Source organism: Motacilla alba, chromosome 5 (assembly GCF_015832195.1).
Source record: "Motacilla alba alba isolate MOTALB_02 chromosome 5, Motacilla_alba_V1.0_pri, whole genome shotgun sequence".
In the NCBI taxonomy this organism is placed as follows: Eukaryota; Metazoa; Chordata; class Aves; order Passeriformes; family Motacillidae; genus Motacilla; species Motacilla alba.
Genome location: NC_052020.1, coordinates 61,543,772 through 61,557,931, shown reverse-complemented (window position 1 = coordinate 61,557,931; position 14,160 = coordinate 61,543,772). Strand labels below are relative to the sequence as shown.

General features: G+C 53.8%; 1 protein-coding gene across 6 annotated transcripts in view; it reads left to right on the top strand.

The window, feature by feature from the left end:
• Positions 1-126: 126 nt before the first annotated feature.
• TOGARAM1 (TOG array regulator of axonemal microtubules 1) overlaps positions 127-14,160 on the top strand; it is a 34,790-nt gene continuing 20,756 nt past the window's right edge. For 3 of the 6 annotated variants that reach the window (XM_038138045.1, XM_038138048.1, XM_038138046.1), the window contains exons 1-7: positions 127-1,672; positions 7,595-7,751; positions 8,617-8,745; positions 9,323-9,619; positions 9,879-9,947; positions 10,746-10,987; positions 12,455-12,687. In XM_038138045.1, the coding sequence (XP_037993973.1) occupies positions 257-1,672; positions 7,595-7,751; positions 8,617-8,745; positions 9,323-9,619; positions 9,879-9,947; positions 10,746-10,987; positions 12,455-12,687 (2,543 nt within the window). In that variant the 5' untranslated portion in view covers positions 127-256. The remainder of the gene's footprint in view (positions 1,673-7,594; positions 7,752-8,616; positions 8,746-9,322; positions 9,620-9,878; positions 9,948-10,745; positions 10,988-12,454; positions 12,688-14,160) is intronic. The other 3 variants (XM_038138049.1, XM_038138050.1, XM_038138047.1) reach the window with 3 other exon arrangements.

Sequence of the window (14,160 nt, the reverse complement as noted above, 5' to 3'; positions counted from 1 at the left end):
TTCGCTTGCCCGCCGGTTCTGCTTCACCCCATCCCCGCCGCTCGAGTCACGCTGCCTTCCGCTTCTCCGCCACCGCGCCCGCTCCCCGTCCCGCCCTCAGCGGCCTGAGGAGAAGTAGCGGAGGTACGCGTGTCGCCCCCCCCCCCGCTCGCCGCGGCGTGGTCGGCCCCGCGCCGGCGCGGCACGCGGCGCCCCCTGGCGACGGCGGCGTTGCCGGGCGGGGCCTGAGGGCCGCCCATGGCCGCGGCCTCGGGCCATGGCGGAGCCGCCGCCCGGAGCCGCCGCTCCGCGGGGCCGCGGCCGGGCCTGGCAGCGCGGCGGCTCCGCGCAGGACAGTGAGGACGGCACGGAGCCCTCTGGCCCCGCTCACAACGGTTTGAGCGCGGAGCCTTCCCGCCCCGCTCACAACGATTCGGACACGGATCCCCCCGGCCCCGCTTTGAACGGCTCGGGCACGGATGCCCCCGGCTCCATTCACGACGGCTCGGACACGGAGCCCCCCGGCCCCGCTGAGGGCGGGCCGGGCACGGAGCCCCCCGGCCACGCTCACAACGGCTCGGGCACGGAGGCTCCCGGCCCGCAGGAAGACGCGGAGCCCCCCGGCCCGGAGGAGGACGCGGCCGCCCCGCCGGGGCCGGAGCTGTGGCTGGTGCCGCCGGAGCTCCGCGCGCGGCTGCTGGACCGGCGGGACTACCGGGGCCGTGCCCAGGCCGTGGAGCAGCTGCGGCGGGCGGTGGAGGGCTGCAGCCCCGCCGCGCTGGGCGCCGCGCCCGCCGCCGCGCTGCTGGGGCTGATCGCGCTGCTGGACGCGCTGCTGCGCGACCCCAACTTCGCGGTGGCGCGGGGCGCGCTGGAGGTGACCCGGCTGCTGGCGCTGCGCCTCGGCCGCCGCGTCCCCGCCGTGCTGGCCCCGCTGGTGTGCGCGGCCGCCCGGGCGCTGGGGGACGCGCAGCCGGCCATGCGGAGGGACGGCGCCCGGCTGCTGCTGCGGCTGATGGCGTTGGCCGGCCCGCGGCCCGTGCTGCGCCTGCTGCTGCAGGAGCGGCTGCTGCGGCACCGCAGCGCCCGGCTCCGCGAGGAGCTGCTCAACACGTGCATCGCCGCGCTGCTCGCCTACCCCGCCGCCGAGCTGGACCTGCCGCGGCTGGCGGCCGCGCTGGCGCCGGCGCTGCTGGACGCCAAGCGCAGGGTCCGGCACGCCGCCATGGAGGCGATCGCCGCGCTGGCCCCGGCGCTGGGCCCCGGCGACGGCGGCGCGCTGCTCCGCGCCCTGGACGCCGTGGAGCAGCGGGCCGGCGGCGCGGGGGTGGCGCTCGCCGTGCGGGCCCGGCTGGCCAGGAAGGTGCTGCCCAGGCTGGGCGAGCAGGGACTCGTGGAGTACGGCGTGCCCCTGCCCTGCTCCGGCCGCTGCCGCGGGCCCTGCCCGCCGCCCGGCGCCGACACCGAGTGGCTGCTGGCGGGCGGCAGGAGCCGCAGCGCGCACGGGCACTGCGGGCAGCGCGCCTGCCGCGATGCCGTGCGCGGCCCCGCCTGTGCCCAGCGGGGACTGAGCCCCAGGAGAGTCCTGAGCGCCGGCAGAGGCAAAAACAAGCTGCCCTGGGAGAACGAGCCGGCTGCGGACGGGGAAGGTGGCTCGGGGGTGAGGATGCCCGTCGCGAAGGGTGTGGAGCAGGTATGGAACTCCCCGGGTGCCTTTATGCTTAAGGGAGGATGGAGAGTTTTCAGGGGTTTGTTAAGGGACAGGTGTTTGGGAGGTATGGCTGCTGTTTCATGTTTCACGGATCTCTACACTCAGATCGCTCTGGGAAGGTAAATTTGGAAATTCCTTATGTCAGATTCAAGCGAGCAGTTTAGCAGACTGCTTATCACTTACAAAAAAAGCCATGAATCTTTTTTTGAGGTTAGCTGGACTACCTGAGACACTCACTCCTTAGGTCTGACAGCAGTGACAGGACTCTGAGATGTCAGCAACGGCAGGTGAACCTGGGAATGAGCACAAAACTGCCTTGATTTGTGTGTTTGTGTTTGAAAGTGTGGCACTGGCTGCAGACAGTTTCCTGTTTGGGGGAAAACTGAGCAAAGCCTTCAGCTCAGGCTCTGAAGGCAGAGCTGTGGGATGGGGCTGAGCCAGGGCTCTTTGGGATAAACCTGGTGGCTGCCAAGTGTGGCTCTTGCTCCTTGGGCTGGTCCAGCCAGGAAGAATGTAGGTCAGGCTGGAGTAAGGATTCTGGCTGAGTTTGGCTGTAATCACCTGCTGACCACGTCGACAGCTGGAAAGGGAGGAACCTCTGGAAAACTGTCCAGGTTCTTTTTCCTTTGCCAGTGGTTCTGTGAAGTGTTTTGGGTACCACACACGGGTGGTTTTTCTTTTGTGTTACGGGTTTTTTTAGAGTTTGATTTATGAGAATTGATCTCCTGCGAGGGAGCTGAAGCAAACAGAGCTCCTCAGGAAATGAGAGGCTGTGCAGGGCAGATTCCTCAGTGCCACCTTCCCGTACTCAGATTTTAATTCTCAGTTGCTTGGTAACTTGTTGCAGGGCTGGGTGAGGTCATGGGCAGCGAGTGCTCCTCTGCAGCCTGGCTGTGGGGCAGGCCCTTAACCAAACACACTCAGTTCATGTTTCTGTACTGTCAAACCTTGAGGTTCATGCCTAGACTTGAATGCTCATCTCTTCCCTAGGTGCCTGTGTTACCTCTCCTGAGGCTCCTAAAGACACCTGTGTCTTCCTGAGCTCCTGAATCAGTTCCCTTGGGATACCTGCAAACAGGGGTGGGACAACAAGATGTGTAGGAAACACCTCTGGAGCAAGAAGGGTTTTCTTTTGGAACAGTTTTTCAGTATTAACTAACACAGCTTGTAAAAAAATCCAACAAAAACCAGTGCCAGTGTTCTCCTGGGAGGTCGGGCCAAGCCCTGCTGGTTTTCTGCAGCTGTGAACAAAAAGCAAGTTAACACAGGCACCAACACCTGGCTGGGGCTTGGAAAGGAGGAACATTCCCTGCCTGGGACTGCCCCTCTGCGAGGAAGTCAGGGAGGGGCTCTGGGAATGGTCCTTTTCTGGGGGGAATGATCCCGTTGTACACGAGGTTGTGTTTATCTCTGTAACGTGGGAGGAGTTTCCAGCCCTGCAGAGAGGGAGAAAGCAAGAGGCCTGTGGGCTCTGTCTGGTTGGTGTGTAAAGTGCCTTTGGAGGTGAGGTAAATCATCAGTTCCTGGAATGGTTTGGGTGGGAAGGGACCTTAAAATCCACCCAGTGCCAGCCCTGCCATGGCAGGGACACCTCCCACTGTCCCAGGGTGTCCCAGTGTCCAGCCTGGCCTTGGGCACTGCCAGGGATCCAGGGGCAGCCCCAGCTGCTCTGGCAATTCCAGCCCAGCCAGGAATTCCCAATTCCCAATCTCCCACCCATCCCTGCCCTCTGGGATGGGGACTGGGAACCTGACTGGGCACAGGAGGAATTGGAGTCCAGACCCCAGTTACTGTAAAGGAAACTTAAAACACCGGGGTGGTTCAGTAGTGGAGTATTTCTCTGATTGCTGTAATTGGCACATTTGCTGCTCCTTCTCCACATCCTGATCCTTTGTCTCACCACATCTGACTGCAGCTCTCCGGGGCAGGGGACACTGTCCAGTTTTGCTGGTGGCCTGAGGGGGCAGCTGGGGCTGGGCCAGGGAGGCTCAGGCTGGAGATCAGGAAAAGCTCTTCCCCAGAGGGTGCTGGCACTGCCCAGGCTGCCCAGGGAATGGGCACGGCCCCGAGGCTGCCAGAGCTCCAGGAGGGTTTGGGCAGCGCTCCAGGGATGCCCAGGGTGGGGTTGTTGGGGGTCTGGGCAGGGACAGGGTTTGGGATGATCCTGTGGGTCCCTCCAGCTCAGCACATCCCATGGATCTGTCTTGGATGCAGGAAGGTGAATTGTGCTTTCAGTCTGGGAATGTAAGCCTGGCTGGTGTTCCTGGGCTGGGGACATTCCCGGAGCTGTGTGTCAGCCTCCTGTCCCTGGGCCCTCCAGCAGTCAGCATCTGTGTGGGGAGCTAGCCCTGCGCCTGCCCTTAGCTCCCTCAGTAAGGAAAATGCATTTTTCATGCATAAATCTCAGGCAGTCGACTGGTTTCTGGACATGTCAAATATTAATTATTAATTCCGACATTCCTTTGAAATGAATTTGCTTAAAAATTAACTTTTGGAGTCATTCTGTGGCTGAAAGGATGCGTGGAAGTAGCTTAATGTTTAAAGCTGTTTCCCTGCCAGTGTTTTTAGGGTCATGTTACCGGGTGATTGTCCAAGGCTGTGTCTAGACTTTCCTGATCAGATAAGGGTGAGTTAAACACGTGTAAGTTAATGTGTACTAAAAATAAAAGGTAGATAAGGCACATGGACCTCAGGGGCTTGTGTGGCAGCCTCTCTGCAGAGCTGTGGGTTCCCCATCCCTGGAGGTGCTCAGGTGTTCAAGGGCAGGTTGGAATGTGGAATATCCCAGGCTGAGAGTTACCCCGGGACACACGGACCCTGCAGGCCCTTCCCTGCTGCTGGAGGGACCTTTGGGTGCCCAGAGGTTCCTCCTGGGGGAAACAGGAGCGTTTGAACATTTCCCTGGACATTTAAGGCCTTCCACAAAGTCCACGTGGACTGTGGGGTCTCCCCTCACTTGGTGTGGAAATCTTCTCATCTCCATATTGATCCGAGACCTGGAGAAACCGACAGCTGGGCTTTGTGGAGAGCTCAAATGGCCTGGGAAATCCCGTTTATGGAACAAAACCTCTTTGTTGTCCAAGGGTCACAGGGACACAGAGGGTGAGCAGTGTGTGGGATAGAGGTGTCCCTTCCCTGGGTGTCCCTCTGGGATCTGCGCCCTGCTCTTCCTGGAGCTGGAGAGGATTTTGGGGAGATGTTGCTCTGTCTTTGTGTGGTGTCGGTCTCTTTCTGGGAGAGCATTCTGATGCTGCTGGTCATGGATTAGGAGCACCTTTGGTGTCTCCAGTGGCACAGCCCCACGGGGAAGGGATGCAGGGAGGGAATGTTCGCTGTGATTCCAGCTTGGACACTGGGGCTTGGGGCAGCCTGGGGCAGTGGAAGGTGTGGGATGGGATGGGATCCATGGGATGGGATGGGATAGGATAGGATGGGATCCATGGGATGGGATGGGATGGGGTCCATGGGATGGGGTCCATGGGATGGGGTCCATGGGATGGGGTCCATGGGATGGGATGGGGTCCATAAGATGGGGTCCATGGGATGGGATGGGGTCCATGGGATGGGATGGGGTCCATGGGATGGGATGGGATGGGATCTGATCGATGGGATCCATGGGATGGGATGGGATGGGATCCATGGGATGGAATGGGATGGGATCTGATGGATGGAATGAGATGGGATGGAATAGGATGGAGTGGGATCCATGGGATGGGATCCATGGGATGGGATGGGATCCATGGGATGGGATCCATGGGATGGAATGGGATGGGATCTGATGGATGGAATGGGATGGGATGGAATAGGATGGAGTGGGATCCATGGGATGGGATGGGATCCATGGGATGGGATGGGATCCATGGGATGGGATGGGGTTTAAGGTCCCTTTCCTCCCAAACCATTCCAGGATTCCATCATGGGTCACTCTCAAGGGCTGTGCTTTGCTAATCACGTTACCAATTCCTGTGGTGGATGGATTCAGGAATTTCCCAGCATTTGTGGAATTTAAAGGAATCTGAACTCTTTTGAGAAATCCCTTTGCTAGGATCTGTTATCCCAGGGAAACATCTGGCAGCTTTGGGTTTGCTGTGTTTCCACCTCCAAGCTGTGTTTAGTGAATTTGCAGTGCTGTAATCATAATTTGGGTACAAGGAAGCAGAGTTTTCACTCCTGGGGCTGGGATGGGAGCAGCTGACAGAAGCTGCACAGTCATGGCAGTGTTGGAATTTACTCCTTCCGCATGTGTTGCTTTATCTGTATGGGAAAATGGGATGAAAGTTTATCCTGTACCAGCTCCTAGGCAGAAAATTCCCTCTCTCCCAGCTGAAACCAGGCTGTGGGGGTTTGTACAAGGAATATTTCATTGTGGATGGAATGATGTTTGGTGATTGCAGGAGTGGGAATGCCAAGGTCTCACATCTTTTGTCCCAACTTGTAATAAGCTGGAGTAAACCTGGAATAAACCACTTCAGCATTTTCCTGCTCTTCTTTTCCTCCTGTATCTCTCAGAAGGAAGAGCAGCCTGGGAATGAAAATCCCTGATTTTACTAGTTAAATCAGAAATGTATTTAAAGCATGACCTTTTCTTTGTTAAATATTGGTATTATTGAGATTTTCTCCCAGCCTGTAGCAGTTCTCAGTAAAAGCTGCTGGCGTTGCCAGGCACAGTTTCAGACTGAATCTGGAGTGTGTGGTTTGTAAGAAACTGTTCCATTCTGGGATTTTGGGGTTCTCTTGTCTATTTAAACACTTTCCCATCTAAAACACATAATTCAAATGGTCAACGTTTAATTTTTTTAATTTATTTTTTAAAATAGTTCAATTCTCTACCAGTTTATTTTGTTGGTTTTTGTTTTTTTTTCCCTTTCAATGTGAATAGTTTTAACCTGTATTTTAGTAAGACCTGCAAAACAGCTAAAATACTTTCTGATGCTTGAAATATTTGAATATCGGGCAGGTGGGTGCAGGAATGTGCCCCCTATGGACAGAGTGACAGAGCTTTCCTCTGTCCCCCAATAAGGAAAGAGCCCAGAGCTTTCTCCCAGTGATCAGGAAGGAAAATCACTGATAGGACCTTGGGGACTTCCTCCAGTTTGGGGACAGCTAATTGGCCATGAGCCAAAAGGTCCCGCCTGGGCCATTGAGTAGAAAAGGACAGAACAAAGAAACCAAATCGCTTTTGTGAGGTGTCTTTACCAGGAGCACAAGTCTGTGGCACCTGGATCGCTTTGAGTTTGTTATTTTGCCTTTATTAAACCTTTTTTGTTGCTGACGCTGTCACATCAGCCTCCTGCTCCTTTTATGCCTCCCAAGGAATGCTGAGCTATTCTGGGGTGTAACGTTGGGGTGTTGAGAGCTCATCAGATCGGCTCAAAACCCCCGGGTGAAAACGTTATAGGTGGGAAGGTGAAGCTGGTGTGGAAATGCGTGTAGCTGTGCTGTTTGCACAGGGCAGGGCTGGGTATTGCTGTTGGTCTTCTGGCAGTCTGGACTCGCTGAAGGGAAGGAGAGATCCTGACTCCATTTCAGAAGGCTGGTTTATTATATTATGATATATATTACATTAAAAACACCACACTGTAACTATACTACAAAGAACAGAGAGAGAGAATAATCAGAAGGCGAGACAGGAATAGAAAGGAATGAATAACAAAGTTCTGTGACTCCAGAGAGTCCCAGAGCTGCTGCCCCCTGGATTGGCCACCAAGCAGAAACATCCCACACTGAGCAATGGAGGAAGCACCTGCTGCATCCCACAGCAGCAGATCACAAATTGTTCACACTTGAAGCTGAGGCCCTTCAGCTTCTCAGGAGAAGAAAATCCTAGCAAAGGGATTTTAACAAAATATCACAACCACAGCTGTGCTCTCATTTCCCACACGGTTTCTTTTGCTTTCCCCCCAGCTGGCTGCAGCCAATGATTTCCTGCACTCGCCCAAGCCGCGGCCCTCGCAGGGGATCCCGGGCAGCGATGAGCTGCTGTTCAGCAGGAGCAGGGCTTCCAGGGCTTTGTTCCAGCCCAGCGGGGAGCTGACCTCCGAGCACCCCGCCCTTGCTGCTGGTGAGTGGGGGCACAGGGATGAATGGCTTTAGGCAAGAATGGTTTTAGTTTCAGTGTGGGAAATGAATTGGTAGAGAAGAAGCCCGTCACAGTTTGGGGGAGAGAATGTAGAAGTGGGGTTTTGATGGAAACCACAACTCCTGCCACTCTGAAGTTATCTTAGAGAGCCAGTCAGCCAATTTGGATTGATCAGTGGCCTCTTGAACAGAAAAAATTGAATGCTCTCAAAAAATTAGTAATGAACAACTACAAAAAGGCCACATCAAACCTAGAAATAGTCCCTAGAATTCCCCAGTTTCTACCATTCACGAGAGGACTTCTGATTCCTAGAGGTTACCCCATGACCTAGAGAAGATCAGTGAAATCATAGAGGACATGGGCCATTTGCAGCCTGGGCTTGCTTCTCTTTGAGGGATTCCCAGAGCCTGGCCTCTTGTCTCGCACATTTCAGCAGCCAGAAGGATCTGGAAAGCCTGGGCAAGACCAGACCTGAGGGATTGTGTCCCCGTGGCCCTGGGCTCTGTCCTTGTCCCCTCTGGGGAGTCCTGGCCCTGCCAGGTTTGCTCCCTTGGGTTTTAAGGTGTTTGCTGCCCTTCATTGTCACACACTCAAAGAGGGGATCGTTCCAGGGGTTCGTCTGCCCCCTGCAGCTCCCAGCTGGAGCAGTGCCCTGGAAGAGCAGCCAGTCCTTTTCCCTTTTTCCCTCTGAGCTGCTTTTTGAGGTTGCTTAGAGACTGCAATGAAGCGCTTGGAGCGTGAGCTTCCCCCTCAGAGCTGCACAGAGCCTGCACTCCCTGTGAAATACGATTGGATATCCTCTGTTGGACACCACGTGTGAACACTGATTTGTGTTCTCCTTTGGAAGGTGCTCTGGGCTCTCATCAGCCCCAGATTTCAGGGAAGTGTGGGACACTTGGATACCCCCGTGGGAAGAGTGGCAGCGTGGGCTCAGATTTGCAGTTTTTGGGACTGAGTAACTGTCAGCAGGACAAAGGTACGTGGCTTCTGCCAGGGCCTAAGGCAGGGGACATCACTTTGCAGTTGTCCCTTTGTTCCTTTGCCTCCCCAAGAAATGGAAACTGCTCCTGAAAGCTTGTTCAGGCCCTGTGCAGATGGCTCCTCCTCCTGTGTGAGTTAATTAGTGGCTGTTAATTCGCAGCCCCGCCTTTGATCTCCGACTGTGTCAGGGTGTTAGAGAAAAGGAGCTGCTGTGGGAGGGTCACAGCAGTGTTTGATCTGCTTGCATCACTCTGGTTTTTAAATACAGCTCTCCAAAACGTGCCTGAGAAATCGTTTTAGCCTTAAACTCATGTTTGGAGGGGAATGCAATTTGCAGAATGAAGTTGGTTGATTGTCTGCTTGCTTGGGCCAAACCTTCAGGCTCTGGCTGCCTAGTGGTGCATGGTGCATTATTTCATGGGAAATTATTCTTATGATAGATGATTTCATTGGAAATTATTTTTATGGTGCATTATTTCACTGGAAATCATTCTTATGGTGTATTATTTCGTGATAAATTCTTTATACAAGACCCAGTTACCACAAGCACTGTTCTCTTTTCCTTTGCTCAGTTTGTTCCAGCCTCAGTTTTTCCAGCAAGACCCAGAGAAGTTTTTGCACTCAGGCAGAGCCCACCATGTCCTTCCAAGGTCCCAGTGCCAGCCAGGGCTCCTTCATCCTGCCCTCCTTCCCCCTGTCATCCCCCAGGAACAGCCCCAAGCACCTCTCTGCTCCTGCTGCCTCTGCAGGGAAGGCCCAGGAGGATCCCAGGAGCCTCTCCAGCTCCTGGCCTCTCAAAAGCTTCCAGGGGCTGCCGAAGCCTGCTTGCCAGAAGCAGCTGCTCAGCCAAAAGCCAGGAGACAACACAGGTGGGAACGGTCTCAGTGTGATAAGAAGGGATTGGGGGTTGTGTTTTGAGGGATTTCTCTGTGGTCAGAAAATCCACAGTTGCAGGTGAGAGGGAATTGGGCAGTGCCTCAGGTGCTGTTGGGAATGGGAGGGATTTATTGGTTTATTGACTTATTTACTTACACTGCTCACATCCCTGCAGGCTTCTCTTGAAAAGTGGAGCCTTTGGATTTGTCGTAAAGCAAAATATCTACAGCTCTGCTTTTTGTAATGTCTCAGGGCAAGGGCTGTCTTCAACTCAAACCCAAAATGGAGCACTTGTAGGGAGAGTCAGCACAGAAATACCTGGTACTGTTCAAACCCTGATAAATCCATGTGCAAGAAAAGGGTAACTCAGTGCATTTTGCCTTTCTGCTCTTGATTTGAATCAGGGAATCCCAGAGTGGTTTGGGTTGGAAGAGACCTTACACCTCATCCAGCCCCCTGGGTCAAAATGCCTTTACTCTCTGTTTAACTGCTCCCTACTCACTCAGGAGGTTTCTGAAACAAAGTAACAGTTTCCACACAAAATTTTGCACTGATTAAAGAAATCTGTTTGAAATTTCATCTTCACTGAGACCCATATTTTTGTGCATGTATTGAAAATTTCCAACGGAATGCTTTGGGAATTTCCAGTGCCTGGAATGGGACTCTGCCTTGTAAATGTGTTTATTGCTTGCTTTGTTATTGTATTTATTATTTGTGATTGTATTTATCACTTACTATACATTTTCCATATGCATTTTGATTTTCTCTTTGGAAAAAGAACCTTTTGTTGTTCCAGCAGTTCCTGTGGAAGTTTGGGGATAAGTGTTTGTCTCTTAATGAAGAACCTTAATTACTTTTTAAAGGGACTAAGGGCATGTGCATAGACTGTGTCCCTTCCAGCTGAGCATGTTCTGATTCCATGTCGGTGTGCACATGCATGAAACACTCACTTATATTTTCCTAAAGGAAGGAGTCACTAAAAGTGGCATAAACTGATTCCTGAGCCCTGCACAAGTGTGTTCTCAACACTCATTCCTTGGCAGAAGGAGTTTCACAGGCACGGCAGTGGGAGGTGGAGTTTGTCCCGCTGCTGTCCCTGACAGCCGCTGTGTGTTCCAGGGGACGGCCCGCTGGAGAAGCCCCCCCTGCAGCTGGAGAAGCCCCCCCTGCAGCTGGAGAAGCCCCCCCTGCAGCTGAGGGCCGGCCTGGGCAGAGCCCAGGGGCTGCGGGGTGCCCGGCCCGTGCCCCCCATCCCGCGGCTGCCCAGCCCCCGGGAGCCCCCTGGCAGCAGGGAGGGCGCGGGGCTGGCAGCAGGGCTGGCAGAGCTGCGCCTGGAGCCTGAGGAGGTGGACCAAGAAGAGGTGGGTGAGGTGGGATAAATGCATTTTTAGCAGGGTTCCCCATCCCTGGGAGCGTTCAGGGGTTTGGAGCAGCCCGGGGTGGTGGAAGGTGTCCCTGCCTGTGGGACAAGGGGAGCTTCAAGGTTCCTTCCATCCCAAACCTGTCTGGGATTCTGTGATTTCCTGGCTTTGCCTTTCTGTCTGTACCCTCCATCTTCTGGTTCCCACTGAAAGGATCCTGAGGTGTTGAACAGAGGAGGAATTTCTGACATGAAAAATAGTCAGCAAAAAGAGGGGAGAATGCTGCAGGATGAAATAATAATAATAATAATAATAATAATAATAATAATAATAATAATAATAATAATAATAATAATAATTTCCTGCTCATTTCAGTAGGATCTCCTCTTGCTGGGCACTGATTGCACGATTTAGAGGAGGTTTAGAGGGGATATTGGGAAGGAATTCCTGGCTGGGAGGGTGAGGCTGGAATTGCCAGAGCAGCTGGGGCTGCCCCTGGATCCCTGGCAGTGCCCAAGGCCAGGCTGGACACTGGGGCTGGAGCAGCCTGGGACAGTGGAAGTGTCCCTGCCATGGCAGGGGTGGGATGGGATGATCCTTAAGGTCCTTTCCAAGCTGTTCCATGGTTCTGTTTTTAGGATGTGCAGAATTGCTGGGAAAAGCCTGGGGTCCCGCTGTGTGCTGGCAGCCATCAAACCCCTGCTCTAAGCCCTGGAAAGCACAGAGCAGGGGCTGTGCTCGTGCAGCAGTCTGTCCCCGTGCTCTGCAGGGGGAGGCTGGGGTGCAGCCCGGCTGGGAGCCTGTGTTTGCTCACAGGGTAATTGTTCCTGTGAAATAAAACAGCCCTGGCAGAACCAGAGCACACAGCCTTAACCTTCACCAAGGAAATACAGGCTGGATAGCAGGAAAAAGTGATACAGTACTGGAGGGGCTGCCAGTACTCCAGGGGAGGTGGTTCTAAACCATCTCTGGATGTATTTAAAAACAGCCTGGGTGTGGCACTGGGTGCCAGGGTTTAGTTGAGCTGTTGAGGCTGGGTTGGTCTGAATGATCTTGGAGGTCTCTTCCAGCCCAGTGATTCTGTGTGAAACCAGGAGAGGGATCATTATAATCCCCAAAAAACCCATTAAAATCCCCCAAGAAGGTGTGAGTGGTGATCACACTGCCCAACAGAGCCTTGAGCACCTCATTGACTGGGCTGAACTCTCAGAAATAGACTTTATTTAGCTAAAAAAGCTTTTCCTTCAGCAGTGAGTGCCCCCTGTCATTTTTCCCCGCTGTCCAGATGCAGAATTCCCTGAGGTCATTTTTACTTAGCTGAAAGAACATTTTCCCTGTGCAGTGAGTTCCCCCTGTCATTTTTCCCCGCTGTCCAGATGCAGAATTCCCTGAGGTCATTTTTACTTAGCTGAAAGAACATTTTCCCTGTGCAGTGAGTGCCCCCTGTCATTTTTCCCCGCTGTCCAGATGCAGAATTCCCTGAGGTCCCTGCGGAGCAGCGCAGCCAAGAAGAGGGCAAAGCTGAGCAGCAGCATCGCCGAGCTGGAGAGCCCGGACTCCGCGGTGAAACTGGAATTTCCCGGGGACTGCCCCTCCCTGGGCTCCTCCCCCGGTGCCACCTCCACCGGCGAGAGCGGCATTTCCAGCCAGGAGTCCCCGGGCTCCCCCGTGGCCACGCTGCCCCCCAGGAGGAGAGTGATGTGAGTGTCACTTGGTGTCACCTCAGCCTGGAAAGCCCCACACTGCCTCGGTTCAATCGTGCTATTAACTGCTACGTGTTTTATACAGCATTGCCTTGCTTAGCAGCCTGGTTTTTATGTGAATAATGCTCCTCTCTAAATGACAAGAGCTGCTTAATGACATGATTCTGGTTTTTTCTGGCTACCCACATGAGGCTGCAGCAGGGCAGGGGGCAGTGCCAGGGGCAGTAAATATTTGATAAAGACACTCCTGGCACTGCAGGAACATTGCCAGAGCTGCACAGGGGAGTGAGAAGGACGAGAGAGAAGAGGAAGGATAAGGGTGGGTTATTACAGCCTGGAAATTGAATTGGGTTTGTTGAGAAGAGGAAAGCAATGCAGATGTTTCTTATTGTGGATCAAGAGCTGGTTCCATTTATTCCTGAGAGATGACTGTGAAAATTTAAAATGCCTTCCCAGAGCTCTTCCAAATAGAAATTGGGTGGTGATAAATGTTGCTCTGATTATAAAGGGCAGCAATCCAGTTGGTTATGAGCAGTATAAACTATTGTTTAATGGAATAAAAAGAGTTTTGAGGAATTTTGCAGATTTTCCAGTCCAAAAATCCCCTCCTCTGCTCTCAGAGTCCACGATGAAGCTCTGCTCTGAAGATACTTTTGTGTGTACCAAAGGCATCTTTTATAGACTCACAGACTCCCAGAGTGGTTTGGGTTGGAAGGGACCTGAAAAATCCCTAATTCCAGCCCTGCCATGAGCAGGGAACCTCCATGCAACTGACACAGAACTGCATCAACAAAGGAAGCAAAACGGGAACATAAAAAGCAAGGGGGTTTGAGGCAGAAGGAGCCTGCAGTGATTCACAAACAGATTTTCAGTTGTGCAGCCCAGAACTAATTTATATTCACATCCCTTCCCCCTGTGCATTACTGCTGAGTCACATTCTAAAAATAATTGTTAAAGTGCCACATTGAAATGTGAAATCCTTCCCAAGTCAAGGCTGTGGGGCGCTGGGGGTGCTGGTTTGGGCTGAGCTGTGCTCTGTTAACCATTGCCATGTGCATTATCCAGTGCTTGGTGCTTCACTGCATCCTCAGCCAGAGGAGTTCTGGAGCAGCCAGGAGGAGAGGGGACACCTGGCAGTCCCCCTGGGCTGGGAGAAGTGACAGGGTCCCTCCCAGGTGACACTGCAAGCCTTGCAATGCTCAGAAGAATGGCAGGGAGTTCAGCTCAGGGGGTTTGTGGGCACTGGCACAAACTGGCATTGTCTGTTCCCACAGTCTGTGGCTGGGCACCAGGACTGGGGGTTTTGGGGTGTTTGCTTTGGGTTTGGTTTGTCTGCTGATAAAGTGCCACAGGTGATGGGATACAGGAATTAGGGACATTCCTGGAGCATGAGCTCACCTTGGGGCTTAAAAGAGTCTTCAGCTGTGGGTATTGCGCTGGCTCTGGGTTCCATCATCTTCCATATCCAGA